Source organism: Crinia signifera, chromosome 5 (assembly GCF_055691185.1).
Source record: "Crinia signifera chromosome 5, ASM5569118v1, whole genome shotgun sequence".
In the NCBI taxonomy this organism is placed as follows: Eukaryota; Metazoa; Chordata; class Amphibia; order Anura; family Myobatrachidae; genus Crinia; species Crinia signifera.
In genome coordinates this window covers 210,514,688-210,528,503 of record NC_139221.1, presented here as the reverse complement: position 1 = coordinate 210,528,503, position 13,816 = coordinate 210,514,688, and the positions used below count along the sequence as shown (strand labels likewise).

Below are 13,816 nucleotides of genomic sequence, written 5' to 3'. Positions count from 1 at the left end.
GCTGGGCAACACCGACCCTCCATGTTAATGAACTACACATCCCAGGATGCTTTGCATTAGTTTTGCTATGTGGCCTTGCTGAAACTGATGCAAGGCATGCTGGGATGTGTAGTTCATCAACATCTGGAGGGCCGGTGTTGCCCAGCCCTGATTTAGAGCCACAACTATGCCCACTACTTTCCTAGTTAGTATTGATGTATGTATATGCACAACATTAGGCTACTTCTGTAGGGATGTTTTTACTTTCCGCTCCAGCCATATCCAGAATAGTAGACACATCTGTTCCAGGTAGTTTCAAAATAATGCAATTGTATTTTTCCCCATTGGCTAGTGTTGCTGCTGTGGCAAGCAGTTCAACTCCACTGAGTTTGGCAAATTATGCATTTATTTGCATTTTGTTACATATATACGATTGTTTATTTTAGAAGATGACATCTCGCTGGAAAAGAAGTTCAGCTACATACAATGAGAATGTTCATTCTGTACGACTAATTTAGGTGGTGATTCAGGTTGGTTTGCAAAGCACATTTTTATTTGCTAATGGACCAAACCATGTACAGTACATTGCAGGTGGGGCGGATGTAACGTGCAGTTTTGGGTGGGTTGTGTACTTCAAACTGATATTTATTTTGCAATGTAAAAATAAAGCAGACAGTATTTACCCTGCACAGAAACAAGAGCTCGCCCAAATCAAACTTTCTGTAATGTGCTTTGCAAACCAACCTGAATCACCCCGGCGACTTTCACATTTATCACTCTGCATACACACTGGGTAAAAACGCATAGTGTGTATACACCTTTAGTATATCAAAGTAACTCTAAAAGTGTGCTATGTGAAAGTATGAAACTCCTAGTATTCCTTTTGCCAGAGGCCTGTTATCCCAACTGTGTGGGTTTTTTTTTTTTTTTAAATTAAGACAGCAATTTGTGCACCCCAAAGAATACTCATTAATGCCACTATATCACTCTACTGCCCATAGACTAGATGTCACCCCTTTCTTCAATGCTCTTTTCCTTCGTTGACAGAAGCGTTAAAAATTTCACACTCCATTATTTGTGGCTGGATAGTTGCAATTGATTCCAAGGCTGTATTAGCATGATATTGTTTTATGCAGGCAAATGCCTAGTATTCCATTACAGTACAATAAAACCAATCTAATGTAATTTACAACTCCTATGATGTGGATATGGGAACAAGCTTAATTATTGTTTGCATTATTCGATTGCCTTTCCTCTTTGTACAACAGTACCTGCATGTCCATCTTCTAGGGACCTTCTCTTATTTCTTCAGGTACAGTAGTTTGTGTCACCTATTGTTTCCTCTATCTTGTATCACCTATTGTTTCCTCTATCTTGTATCATACAGCCCTGACCGTGCAGATTCACAAAAGGAGTCAGTACTTCCTCTGAAGGTCCAGAGTCCTTGCACCTGGAAATACTGTTAACATTCCTGTTCCCATACTACTGTAGTTGTACATGGGAAAGAAAAAGATTCAGAGCACCCTGCCTACAGCACTAATCATCTGCTGGGTTAGATAGCTGCATTTGATATGACTGGTAGGCTTTTATCATAGGGTTATGTGAATGTGAATGCTGCTCCTCTATCATGGCACCCGCCAGAGCTCTGTTTGGACACATACAAACCCTCCCTACACCTACTCACCTCACCATGACTGAGTCCCAGCAGCTCTGACAGACTGCTGACTAGTTGGTTAATACTTACACTGCAGTATGTTTCAATCTGGTGTTCTGTATATTTTTGAGCTTGTATTTTTACTGGTCTAGTTTTTACGTGGAATGAGTAACCACAACATACCTCAGGCAGCAGAGGAATGGAAGGATATATTGTGCTTTCAGGCACAAAAATGCTAAACACAGCTATTTTGCAATTACCAAACTATTCCTCATAATAATTCCTGAACATGTGGTTTTCCACAGGAGTTTCACAACTGAATGTTCTTTTTACCATAACCTGCATGTATGAGTGAGAAGAATACTAGGTGATGAATCTTATATAGGGAATATTTTGTACCACCAACATTATGTATTCTTTTTCAAAGAATTTATTATATGTATTCTTTTTCAAAGAATTTATTATAAATGTATATTTTTAACACTGCTGTGCGTCATGACTGTGAATGGCCATGTGGCTGTCAGCAGTAGATATTCTCTAGGTGCGAAACCATATGTGCACATTGGAGTTGTTATGCCAGTACCTTTCCAAAGTGATGAACACGCTGCCTTAATACCAGAATAGTCTATAAAATGCCTAACATGCAATAAGGTATACAGAGGTGTTATGGGAACATTACTGTGCAATGACATTCACTGAGTAGATGCAATAACTCTGAAGCTCAAAGCTCGATAGTTAGTATCTGGGTACACACATGCCCATAGATCATAAGTACAAACAGGTGGAAAATGCACAAAGTACACTGTTGTAGCATAAAGCCGTGTACACATGGGGCGATTCATCTAAAGTGATTTTTGTCTAAATCATCAAAATCTCTTTGAATGTTTCCCTGAATCGCCCCGTGTGTGCATAGCGGGTGATTGCGATGCGCGGCGTCGCTTTTGCATGACCAAATACACTGCAGCCAAGAATATTTTGTCTAGACCTGCAGGGTCTATTCGGCTGCACACACAGGCTCCTGCCGAGTATGGCTGCCGACTTATCTCCAGCAGCGACTGGGAGATTCTGCAAAATCGCTGAGTCAAAATCTCCCATCCTGCAGCCTGTGTGCGCACCCCTTAAAGGGGCCTACACAAGGGGAGATGTTGCTGAGCAATGTAGATCGCTCAGCACACAGCTATGGGTGATAGCGACATGCAATGGCGCTTAGAAAATGCGCTGAAATCTCCCACTATGTAGGCCCAGGACCCCCATCACCACCAGTCTTCACTAGGAAAACCTGCAAGATGATATGGACTTTATTCGGTAAGACCCAAGTCGCAGCCCGGTGTAGTTTGTTCCCACTGTGCCAGTATGAGAACTCACCGGCAATATGGATGTTATGCTGCTAAAGAGTCTGAACACCAGATTTGAATGAACATTGACAGCAAAGTATAATGGAGAGTATAGTTCTTTAACCCCTTCCTGACAGAGCCTGTTTTTGCTTTCCTGACAGAGCCCTTTTTTTCAATTCTGACATGTCTCACTTAAGTGGGGATAACTTTTTTTTGCTTTTACTTATCCCAGTGATTTTGAGATTGTTTTTTCGTGACACATTGTACTTCAAGTTAGTGGTAAATTTTCGTCGATACAGTCTGTGTTTTTTTGTGAAAAATACCAAAATATCGTGAAAAAATGGAAAATTTAGCGATTTGCAAAATGTTAAATTTTCTGCTTGTGAGACAAATAATCTTACCACTCAAAATAGTGAATAACTAACATAGACCATATGTCTACTTTATGTTGACATCATTATTTCAACTTCCTTTTAATTTTTTGGGACACTAGGAGGCTTACAATATGAATAGCAAATTCTCAAATTTTCAAGAAAATTTCAAACACTGATTTTTTTAGGGACCAGTTCAGTTCTGATGTGACTTTGAGGGACTTGTATGTGAGACACCCCCATAAATGATGCCATTTCAAAAACTGCACCCCTCACAGTATTCAAAACGGCATTTTGGAAGTTTGTTAACCCTTTAGGTGTTTCACAGGAATTAAAACAAAGTGTAGGTGAAATTCCAAATTTTCTTTTTTTTTGCAGATTTGCAATTTTAATACATTTTTCTAAGGAACACAGTACATTTTACTAGAGAAATGTGACTAAAAATTGATTCCCCCAATTCTTTTGTTTTCATAAATATCCTATATGTGGCCCTAGTGTGCACGGTGACCAAACCACAGGCTTCATAATAGAAGGAGCACCTACTTGATTTTGGAGCCTCCTTTTTATGAGATTATTTTTTAGGCACCATGTAGGTTTCTAGGCACCATAACATGCTAAAAGTTAGGAACCCCCCCACAAGTGACCCCATTTTGCAAACTACACCCCTCAGGGAATTCAGCTAGGGGTATAGTGTACATTTCAAACCCGCAGGGGTTTCACCAATTGTGGTACAACTGGGCAGTGAAAATGAAAAATTATTTTTTTTACACAAAAATGCAGTTCTGGCTCCAAATTTGTCATTTTCAGAAGGTATGAAGGAGACAAAGCACCCCAAAATCTGTGCCCCAATTTCTCCCGAGTACAGCAATGCCTCACATGTGACCAAAAAATACCAGTTGGGTGCATGGCAGGACTCAAAAGGGAAGGAGTGATTTTTGGATTTTGCAGCTCAGATTCTGGTGGAATTTTGGTGGGTGCTATGTCGCATTAGCAAGACCCCCCAAGCACCAATACAGTGGAACCCCCCCACAAGTCACCCCATTTTGCAAACTACACCCCTCAGGGAATTCATCTAGGGGTATAGTGTACATTTCAAACCCCCAGGGGTTTCACCAATTTTGATACAAGTGGGCAGTGAAAATGAAAAATTACATTTTTTTACACAAAAATGCAGTTCTGGCTCAAAATTTTTCATTTTCAGAAGGTATGAAGGAGAAAAAGCACCCCAAAATCTGTGCCCCAATTTCTCCCGAGTACGGCAATGCCTCACATGTGACCAAAAAATACCAGTTGGGTGCATGGCAGGACTCAGAAGGGAAGGAGTGATTTTTGGATTTTGCAGCACAGATTCTGGTGGAATGAATGGTGGGTGCTATGTTGCACCAATACAGTGGAACCCCCCCACAAGTCACCCCATTTTGCAAAGTACACCCCTCAGGGAATTCATCTAGGGGTATAGTGTACATTTCAAACCCCCAGGGGTTTCACCAATTTTGATACAAGTGGGCAGTGAAAATGAAAAATTACATTTTTTTACACAAAAATGCAGTTCTGGCTCACAATTTTTCATTTTCAGAAGGTATGAAGGAGAAAAAGCACCCCAAAATATCTGCCCCAATTTCTTCCGAGTACGGCAATGCCTCACATGTGACCAAAAAATACCAGTTGGGTGCATGGCAGGACTCAGAACGGAAGGAGTGATTTTTGGATTTTGCGGCTCAGATTCTGGTGGAATTTTGGTGGGTGCTATGTCGCATTAGCAAGACCCCCCAAGCACCAATACAGTGGAACCCCCCCACAAGTCACCCCATTTTGAAAACTACACCCCTCAGGGAATTCATCTAGGGGTATAGTGTACATTTAAAACCCCCAGGGGTTTCACCAATTTTGATACAAGTGGGCAGTGAAAAAGAAAAATTACATTTTTTACACAAAAATGCAGTTCTGGCTCAAAATTTTTCATTTTCAGAAGGTATGAAGGAGAAAAAGCACCCCAAAATCTGTGCCCCAATTTCTCCCGAGTACGGCAATGCCTCACATGTGACCAAAAAATACCAGTTGGGTGCATGGCAGGACTCAGAAGGGAAGGAGTGACTTTTGGATTTTGCAGCTCAGATTCTGGTGGAATTTTGGTGGGTGCTATGTCGCATTAGCAAGACCCCCCAAGCACCAATACAGTGGAACCCCCCCACAAGTCACCCCATTTTGAAAACTACACCCCTCAGGGAATTCATCTAGGGGTATAGTGTACATTTCAAACCCCCAGGGGTTTCACCAATTTTGATACAAGTGGGCAGTGAAAATGAAAAATTACATTTTTTTACACAAAAATGCAGTTCTGGCTCAAAATTTTTCATTTTCAGAAGGTATGAAGGAGAAAAAGCACCCCAAAATCTGTGCCCCAATATCTCCCGAGTACGGCAATGCCTCACATGTGACCAAAAAATACCAGTTGGGTGCATGGCAGGACTCAGAACGGAAGGAGTGATTTTTGGATTTTGCAGCACACATTCTGGTGGAATGAATGGTGGGTGCTATGTTGCACCAATACAGTGGAACCCCCCCACAAGTCACCCCATTTTGCAAAGTACACCCCTCAGGGAATTCATCTAGGGGTATAGTGTACATTTCAAACCCCCAGGGGTTTCACCAATTTTGATACAAGTGGGCAGTGAACATGAAAAATTACATTTTTTTACACAAAAATGCAGTTCTGGCTCACAATTTTTCATTTTCAGAAGGTATGAAGGAGAAAAAGCACCCCAAAATATGTGCCCCAATTTCTTCCGAGTACGGCAATGCCTCACATGTGACCAAAAAATACCAGTTGGGTGCATGGCAGGACTCAGAACGGAAGGAGTGATTTTTGGATTTTGTGGCTCAGATTCTGGTGGAATTTTGGTGGGTGCTATGTCGCATTAGCAAGACCCCCCAAGCACCAATACAGTGGAACCCCCCCACAAGTCACCCCATTTTGCAAACTACACCCCTCAGGGAATTCATCTAGGGGTATAGTGTACATTTCAAACCCCCAGGGGTTTCACCAATTTTGATACAAGTGGGCAGTGAACATGAAAAATTACATTTTTTACACAAAAATGCAGTTCTGGCTCAAAATTTTTCATTTTCAGAAGATATGAAGGAGAAAAAGCACCCCAAAATCTGTGCCCCAATTTCTCCCGAGTACGGCAATGCCTCACATGTGACCAAAAAATACCAGTTGGGTGCATGGCAGGACTCAAAAGGGAAGGAGTGATTTTTGGATTTTGCAGCTCAGATTCTGGTGGAATTTTGGTGGGTGCTATGTCGCATTAGCAAGACCCCCCAAGCACCAATACAGTAGAACCCCCCCACAAGTGACCCCATTTTGCAAACTACACCCCTCAGGGAATTCATCTAGGGGTATAGTGTACATTTAAAACCCCCAGGGGTTTCACCAATTTTGATACAAGTGGGCAGTGAAAAAGAAAAATTACATTTTTTACACAAAAATGCAGTTCTGGCTCAAAATTTTTCATTTTCAGAAGGTATGAAGGAGAAAAAGCACCCCAAAATCTGTGCCCCAATTTCTCCCGAGTACGGCAATGCCTCACATGTGACCAAAAAATACCAGTTGGGTGCATGGCAGGACTCAAAAGGGAAGGAGTGATTTTTGGATTTTGCAGCTCAGATTCTGGTGGAATTTTGGTGGGTGCTATGTCGCATTAGCAAGACCCCCCAAGCACCAATACAGTAGAACCCCCCCACAAGTGACCCCATTTTGCAAACTACACCCCTCAGGGAATTCATCTAGGGGTATAGTGTACATTTAAAACCCCCAGGGGTTTCACCAATTTTGATACAAGTGGGCAGTGAAAAAGAAAAATTACATTTTTTACACAAAAATGCAGTTCTGGCTCAAAATTTTTCATTTTCAGAAGGTATGAAGGAGAAAAAGCACCCCAAAATCTGTGCCCCAATTTCTCCCGAGTACGGCAATGCCTCACATGTGACCAAAAAATACCAGTTGGGTGCATGGCAGGACTCAAAAGGGAAGGAGTGATTTTTGGATTTTGCAGCTCAGATTCTGGTGGAATTTTGGTGGGTGCTATGTCGCATTAGCAAGACCCCCCAAGCACCAATACAGTAGAACCCCCCCACAAGTGACCCCATTTTGCAAACTACACCCCTCAGGGAATTCATCTAGGGGTATAGTGTACATTTAAAACCCCCAGGGGTTTCACCAATTTTGATACAAGTGGGCAGTGAAAAAGAAAAATTACATTTTTTACACAAAAATGCAGTTCTGGCTCAAAATTTTTCATTTTCAGAAGGTATGAAGGAGAAAAAGCACCCCAAAATCTGTGCCCCAATTTCTCCCGAGTACGGCAATGCCTCACATGTGACCAAAAAATACCAGTTGGGTGCATGGCAGGACTCAAAAGGGAAGGAGTGATTTTTGGATTTTGCAGCTCAGATTCTGGTGGAATTTTGGTGGGTGCTATGTCGCATTAGCAAGACCCCCCAAGCACCAATACAGTAGAACCCCCCCACAAGTGACCCCATTTTGCAAACTACACCCCTCAGGGAATTCATCTAGGGGTATAGTGTACATTTAAAACCCCCAGGGGTTTCACCAATTTTGATACAAGTGGGCAGTGAAAAAGAAAAATTACATTTTTTACACAAAAATGCAGTTCTGGCTCAAAATTTTTCATTTTCAGAAGGTATGAAGGAGAAAAAGCACCCCAAAATCTGTGCCCCAATTTCTCCCGAGTACGGCAATGCCTCACATGTGACCAAAAAATACCAGTTGGGTGCATGGCAGGACTCAGAAGGGAAGGAGTGATTTTTGGATTTTGCAGCACAGATTCTGGTGGAATGAATGGTGGGTGCTATGTTGCACCAATACAGTGGAACCCCCCCACAAGTCACCCCATTTTGCAAACTACACCCCTCAGGGAATTCATCTAGGGGTATAGTGTACATTTCAAACCCCCAGGGGTTTCACCAATTTTGATACAAGTGGGCAGTGAAAATGAAAAATTACATTTTTTTACACAAAAATGCAGTTCTGGCTCAAAATATTTCATTTTCACAAGGAATGAAGGAGACAAAGCACCCCAAAATCTGTGCCCCAATTTCTCCCGAGTACGGCAATGCCTCATGTGTGACCAAAAAGTGGCAGGACTCAGAAGGGAAGGAGTGATATTTGGAGTTTGCAGCACAAATTCTGGTGGAATTTTGGTGGGTGCTATGTCGCATTAGCAAGACCCCCCAAGCACCAATACAGTGGAACCCCCCCACAAGTCACCCCATTTTGAAAACTACACCCCTCAGGGAATTCATCTAGGGGTATAGTGTACATTTAAAACCCCCAGGGGTTTCACCAATTTTGATACAAGTGGGCAGTGAAAAAGAAAAATTACATTTTTTACACAAAAATGCAGTTCTGGCTCAAAATTTTTCATTTTCAGAAGGTATGAAGGAGAAAAAGCACCCCAAAATCTGTGCCCCAATATCTCCCGAGTACGGCAATGCCTCACATGTGACCAAAAAATACCAGTTGGGTGCATGGCAGGACTCAGAAGGGAAGGAGTGATTTTTGGATTTTGCGGCTCAGATTCTGGTGGAATGAATGGTGGGTGCTATGTGGCATTAGCAAGACCCCCGAAGCACGGTGAAATTATGAACCTAATATTCCATAGATGTGTGGTATAATTTAAAACACTCCTTTATACATAGGCCGGGTTTGTCGGGGCAAGTGTCACACTGGAAAATAGTTTGCTTTCTTATTCCCTTTTTATAGCAAACTTTGCACCTTTTTTGTGTCCTGCCCTTTTTTCCAGTGGAGGGGATTTCATCAGGAAAATGCTGCCCTGGTACAATACGGGGGCCAGTACTAGAAGTACTGGGGCCCTCTGCCTGCTGGTTCCCAAATATTAGGCCCTTTATGACTTCCTCTTGAAAGTGCATAAATGTCCCCCTCTGGCCGGTAGAACGGAATAGCACGTAAGCGTTATACAGTGCCATCTGGATGATATACACGGCCACCTTCTTGTACCAGATTTTTGTTTTCCGCAGGGCACTGTACGGCTTCAGTACCTGATCTGAAAGATCCACTCCGCCCATGTACCTATTGTAATCCAGGATACAATTAGGTTTTGAGGTGTGGGTACTGGTACCTCGTACAGGGACGGAGGTGGTACTGTCTCCGTGAATTGTTGTCAGTATAAGGACATCCCTCTTGTCCTTATATTTGACCAACAACATATTTTCGGTGCATATTCCCCTGCTTTCACCCCTTCTCATTACTTGGGCAATGTGCGTTTTTGGGAGGCCTCTTTGGTTCTTGCGCACAGTACCGCAAGCTGCTGTACCTCTTGAACCAAGGGCCTTAAACAGGGGGATGCTAGTGTAAAAGTTATCCACATAGAGGTGATAACCTTTATCCAGGAAGGGGTGCACTAAATCCCAGACAATTTTCCCACTAACACCTACGAGGGAGGGGGGGCATTCTGGCGGTTGAATTCTTGAATCCTTCCCTTCATAAACCCTAAACCTGTGGGTGTACCCTGAGGTGCTTTCACACAGTTTATACATTTTTATGCCATACCTTGCCCTCTTACTGGGAAGGTACTGGCGGAATTTAACCCTTCCTTTAAAATGTATAAGGGACTCGTCGATACAAATAAATTTTTCAGGGATGTACACCTCTTCAAATTTGGCACTGAAATGATCAATGACCGGCCTGACTTTGAATAGCCGGTCAAAGGTGGGATCATCTCTGGGTGGGCACTGTGCATTATCGGTGTAATGTATGAATTTAAGAATTGTCTCAAATCGAGTCCGGGGCATGGCCATACGGTAAAATGGAGTACTGTACAGAACATCTGTACTCCAATATTGCCTAATTTCTGGCTTTTTTACTATGCCCATATGAAACACCAGACCCCAAAACGTCATCATCTCTACTGCATCTACAGGGGTCCACCTAGCAAATGATGACGTGGGGTTTTGAGCAATAAACTGCTGGGCATATAAATTAGTTTGGTCCACCATTAAATTTATAAAATCATCAGAGAAAAATAATTTGAAAAAGTCAATTTCTCTGAGACCTGTGGAATCAAATTGGATTCCTGGCATGGCCAAAAACTCAGGAACCTGGGGCTCAAAATTGTCTGGTGGTGGGGTCCATACTAGATCAATTATTGGGGGGGGAATCTCAGCTGATCTACGGGGGCGTCTTTGAGGGGGTCCCTCATCAGCAGAGGAGGAAGAGGAGCTTAAGGCAAATCCTTCAAATTCCCCGCTTGCATCACTGGCTGTGTCAGAGTCAGAAGCAAGCATGGCATATGCCTCCTCCACTGAATACATTCTCCTGGATGATTGGGAGGACATTTGGGAGGACATTTGGGAGGACATTTGGGATGCCATTTTTATTTTTGTGTTACCGGTAGTGAAATGTTTCAACACGTGTATAGTGTAGGGGGGGGCACAAACTTTATTTCAATCCGGGGGGTATGTAGTGTGTAGTGTGTATGTAGTGCAGAAAAAAAAAAAAATACTTTATACCAATAAAAAAAAAAAAAAATGAAGGTGTTAAAAAAAAAAAAAATGAAGGGGTTAAAAAAAAAAAAAAGGAAGGGGTTAAAAAAAAAAAGGTCCTGCGCCAAAAATTGAGCACAGATGTTGGTCAGTAACGTCTGTCACTGAACAGCGCTCAAAGGCAACAGGAATTTGATCAAAAAAAAAAAAAAAATAGATCAACCCTGTGCCGAAAGAGATGATCAGTGATGTACGTCACTGATCAGCGCACAGCGGCCACAGGACACCCACAAAATCACAGTGTGTGTAAAAAAAAAAATTAAAAAAATACCCCACAGCACACACACAAAAAAAAAAGGTGATCAGTGATGCGACACTGATTACCAGTGAGGTGCAGCAGGTGCACAACCTTTGGTGCAACTGACAGGTATATATAAAAAAAAAAAAAACCTCTGTACCCCCAAAAAAGTTGCTGATCACCTCAGATATAGTGATCAGCACAAAAGGCGGGGACAGCAGACACAAAATTTAGCACTCTCTATCACTATCTCTCTCTATCTCTCTATCTCTCACTATCTATCACTCTATGACACTGCAGCAGCAGCACTGACAGGTATATCTATATATTAAAAAAAAACCTGCGCCCCCAAAAAGTTGCTGATCAGTTAATTTATACTGATCAGCACAAAAGGAGGGGGCAGCAGTCAGTTATATAAAAAATATATAGCACAATCTGTCACTATCTCTCTCTATCTCTCTCTATCTCTCTCTCTCTATCTCTCTCTATCTCTCTCTCTCTATCTCTCTCTATCTCTCTATAACTATCACACTGCAGCAGCACAAAATATAGCACTCTGTCAGTAGGCCTCTCTCTCTATCTCTCTCTCTCTCTCTCTATCTATAACTATATCACACTGCAGCAGCACAAAATATAGCACTCTCTGACACTATCTCTCTCTCTATCTCTCTCTATCTCTCTCTCTCTATCTCTCTCTATCTCTCTCTATCTATCTCTCTATCTCTCTATCTATCTAGCTAGTACACTGCAGCAGCACAATTTCACAGGAAGGCACAATTATTGAACAGGATCCAGGAAGCAATCAGCAGCGATCAGGTAAGTATTGCAGCAAGTATTCTGGTCAGTATGGCGGCAGGGGGGTACGGTGACCGCACTGCACGCTTTCCAGACCGGAATGGCGTCTGCAGTGCAGTCACCGTTAGTTTAAATCCCCCTCCTTGGCTGTGATTGGTCCGTCGGACCGACGGACCAATCACGGCCTTTGGGGGCGGGCGGGGTGAGGTGGGGTGACACCAGTGTCACCCTTACACCCCGCGGTGATTGGTGCTGTACTTTACAGCACCAATCACCTCTGATCCCGTGTCACCGGCGAACGTTATTCGCCGGTGACACAGGAAAACGCTGTGAATGGCTGTTCACACTGAACAGCCAATCACAGCGATCGCCGACGGGGGGGCGGCATCGCAGCCCCCCCGGGGCATGCACGGACATGTCTGCTGTCAGGGACAGCAGACATGTTGAAACTGTCACCGCGTCTATAGACGCGGTGACAGTTTAAATCCATGACGTACATTTACGCCATGTGTCGGGAAGTGCTTCCCGACCATGACGTAAATGTACGTCAAATGTCGGGAAGGGGTTAAGCAGGAGCATCTATGCAGACACAATCAATACTCAGGCAATGTAGAAGTGCATGGAGCAGGTTTTTATATTTATAAATTGGTTGGCTGATGGGTAATTGCCTGCATGAGTCATTAGTGACCAGTTTGTCCCCTGAGCTCCACAGCAGGGCTCACTAATGATTTTGCACTTGATGTGCTGTTTTTACATGCGATTTATTGCATGTAAAAAAAAAAAAAAACACCAAAAAAATCCCGGGAACCTGGCAGGGGTCGGAGTGGCGGCTGAGAGCTAGTAGCGCATTTGCCAGGAGGCATGGCTGGAAGCAGGAGGTGAATTTGAAAATACATTTTGAAAAGTCTGGCTGGCCGGTTATTGACTGAGAATTCTCTCAGCCAATTGGCATCCGGCCAGTCTTTTCAAAATCTTTTTCAAATTCACCAGCCACTGCCCGGCAACTGCTGCTGCTAGCTCCTTGCCGCCGCACGGACACCGCTGCCAGTCCCACACAGCACAGACCCTGTCGCTGCACATAGGGGTGTGCCTGTGGTGCTTAACCACTGGCCACACCTAGGATCGAACCCAACACATCATGGGTGCTAAAAAGCACCTGTGATGTGCCACTGATGGGTCTGATCCGATAAATTTAATGTACAGCCTGTCTGCCCTTCCCACTCCAATCCGATGTGCACGGGACCACGCACGAATCGGAGGGGATGTTAAACTCATCCGATTTGGGGCAATCTCTCGGCCCAATCTGCCGGAAATGGGCAAAATCGCCCGAATTGCGTAAGTATATGGGCACATTAAGGTTGCACTCGGCTGAGTTCTGTTGAGAATGTACAGCTTCTCTTTACTGGTTCAATTCACACCTACAGCTGTGCAGTACATAGACTGAACTGTGTATTTTGTATATCTTTTTTTTTTTTTACTTGAGCTTCGGATCTCTCTGATGCAAACTGTCAGATTGTGCTAAATGCTGTTTTTTTTTTTTTTTATGACATTGGTTATTGGCCTGGAACATGTATTGTATGTATGTCTTTAATTGTGGCAAGTGTGCATTATATTTTAAATGAGCTATTCTGGGTCACATGTGAATGCCTACACAACTGACAGCACTACTGATCTCCCTATTAACTGTTGGTAGTCTGAGTCACGCATGTTCGTTGAAGTTAGTATACTGGAACCTCTAAAAAAAAGAGTGGGAGCTATGGGAAAACACAAAAACTATGGTCTAATCTGGCTTGTTTTCCATCTTAAGCGCAAAAATCCCATAGACATGGTGAGATATTGGCTAATGCCAAATTTTTAC

The 13,816-nt window shown here is 43.0% G+C and overlaps 1 protein-coding gene across 6 annotated transcripts in view; it reads left to right on the top strand.

The window, feature by feature from the left end:
* SEPTIN7 (septin 7) overlaps positions 1-13,816 on the top strand; it is a 358,518-nt gene that overhangs the window by 278,732 nt on the left and 65,970 nt on the right. Inside the window, exon 1 of one of the 6 annotated variants that reach the window (XM_083188499.1) lies at positions 13,162-13,293. The exons of the other annotated variants lie outside the window; for them this stretch is intronic. Coding sequence (XP_083044625.1) covers positions 13,221-13,293 — 73 coding nt within the window. The 5' untranslated portion in view covers positions 13,162-13,220. Of the gene's footprint in view, positions 1-13,161; positions 13,294-13,816 lie in introns of those variants that run through there. 6 annotated transcript variants of the gene reach the window in all.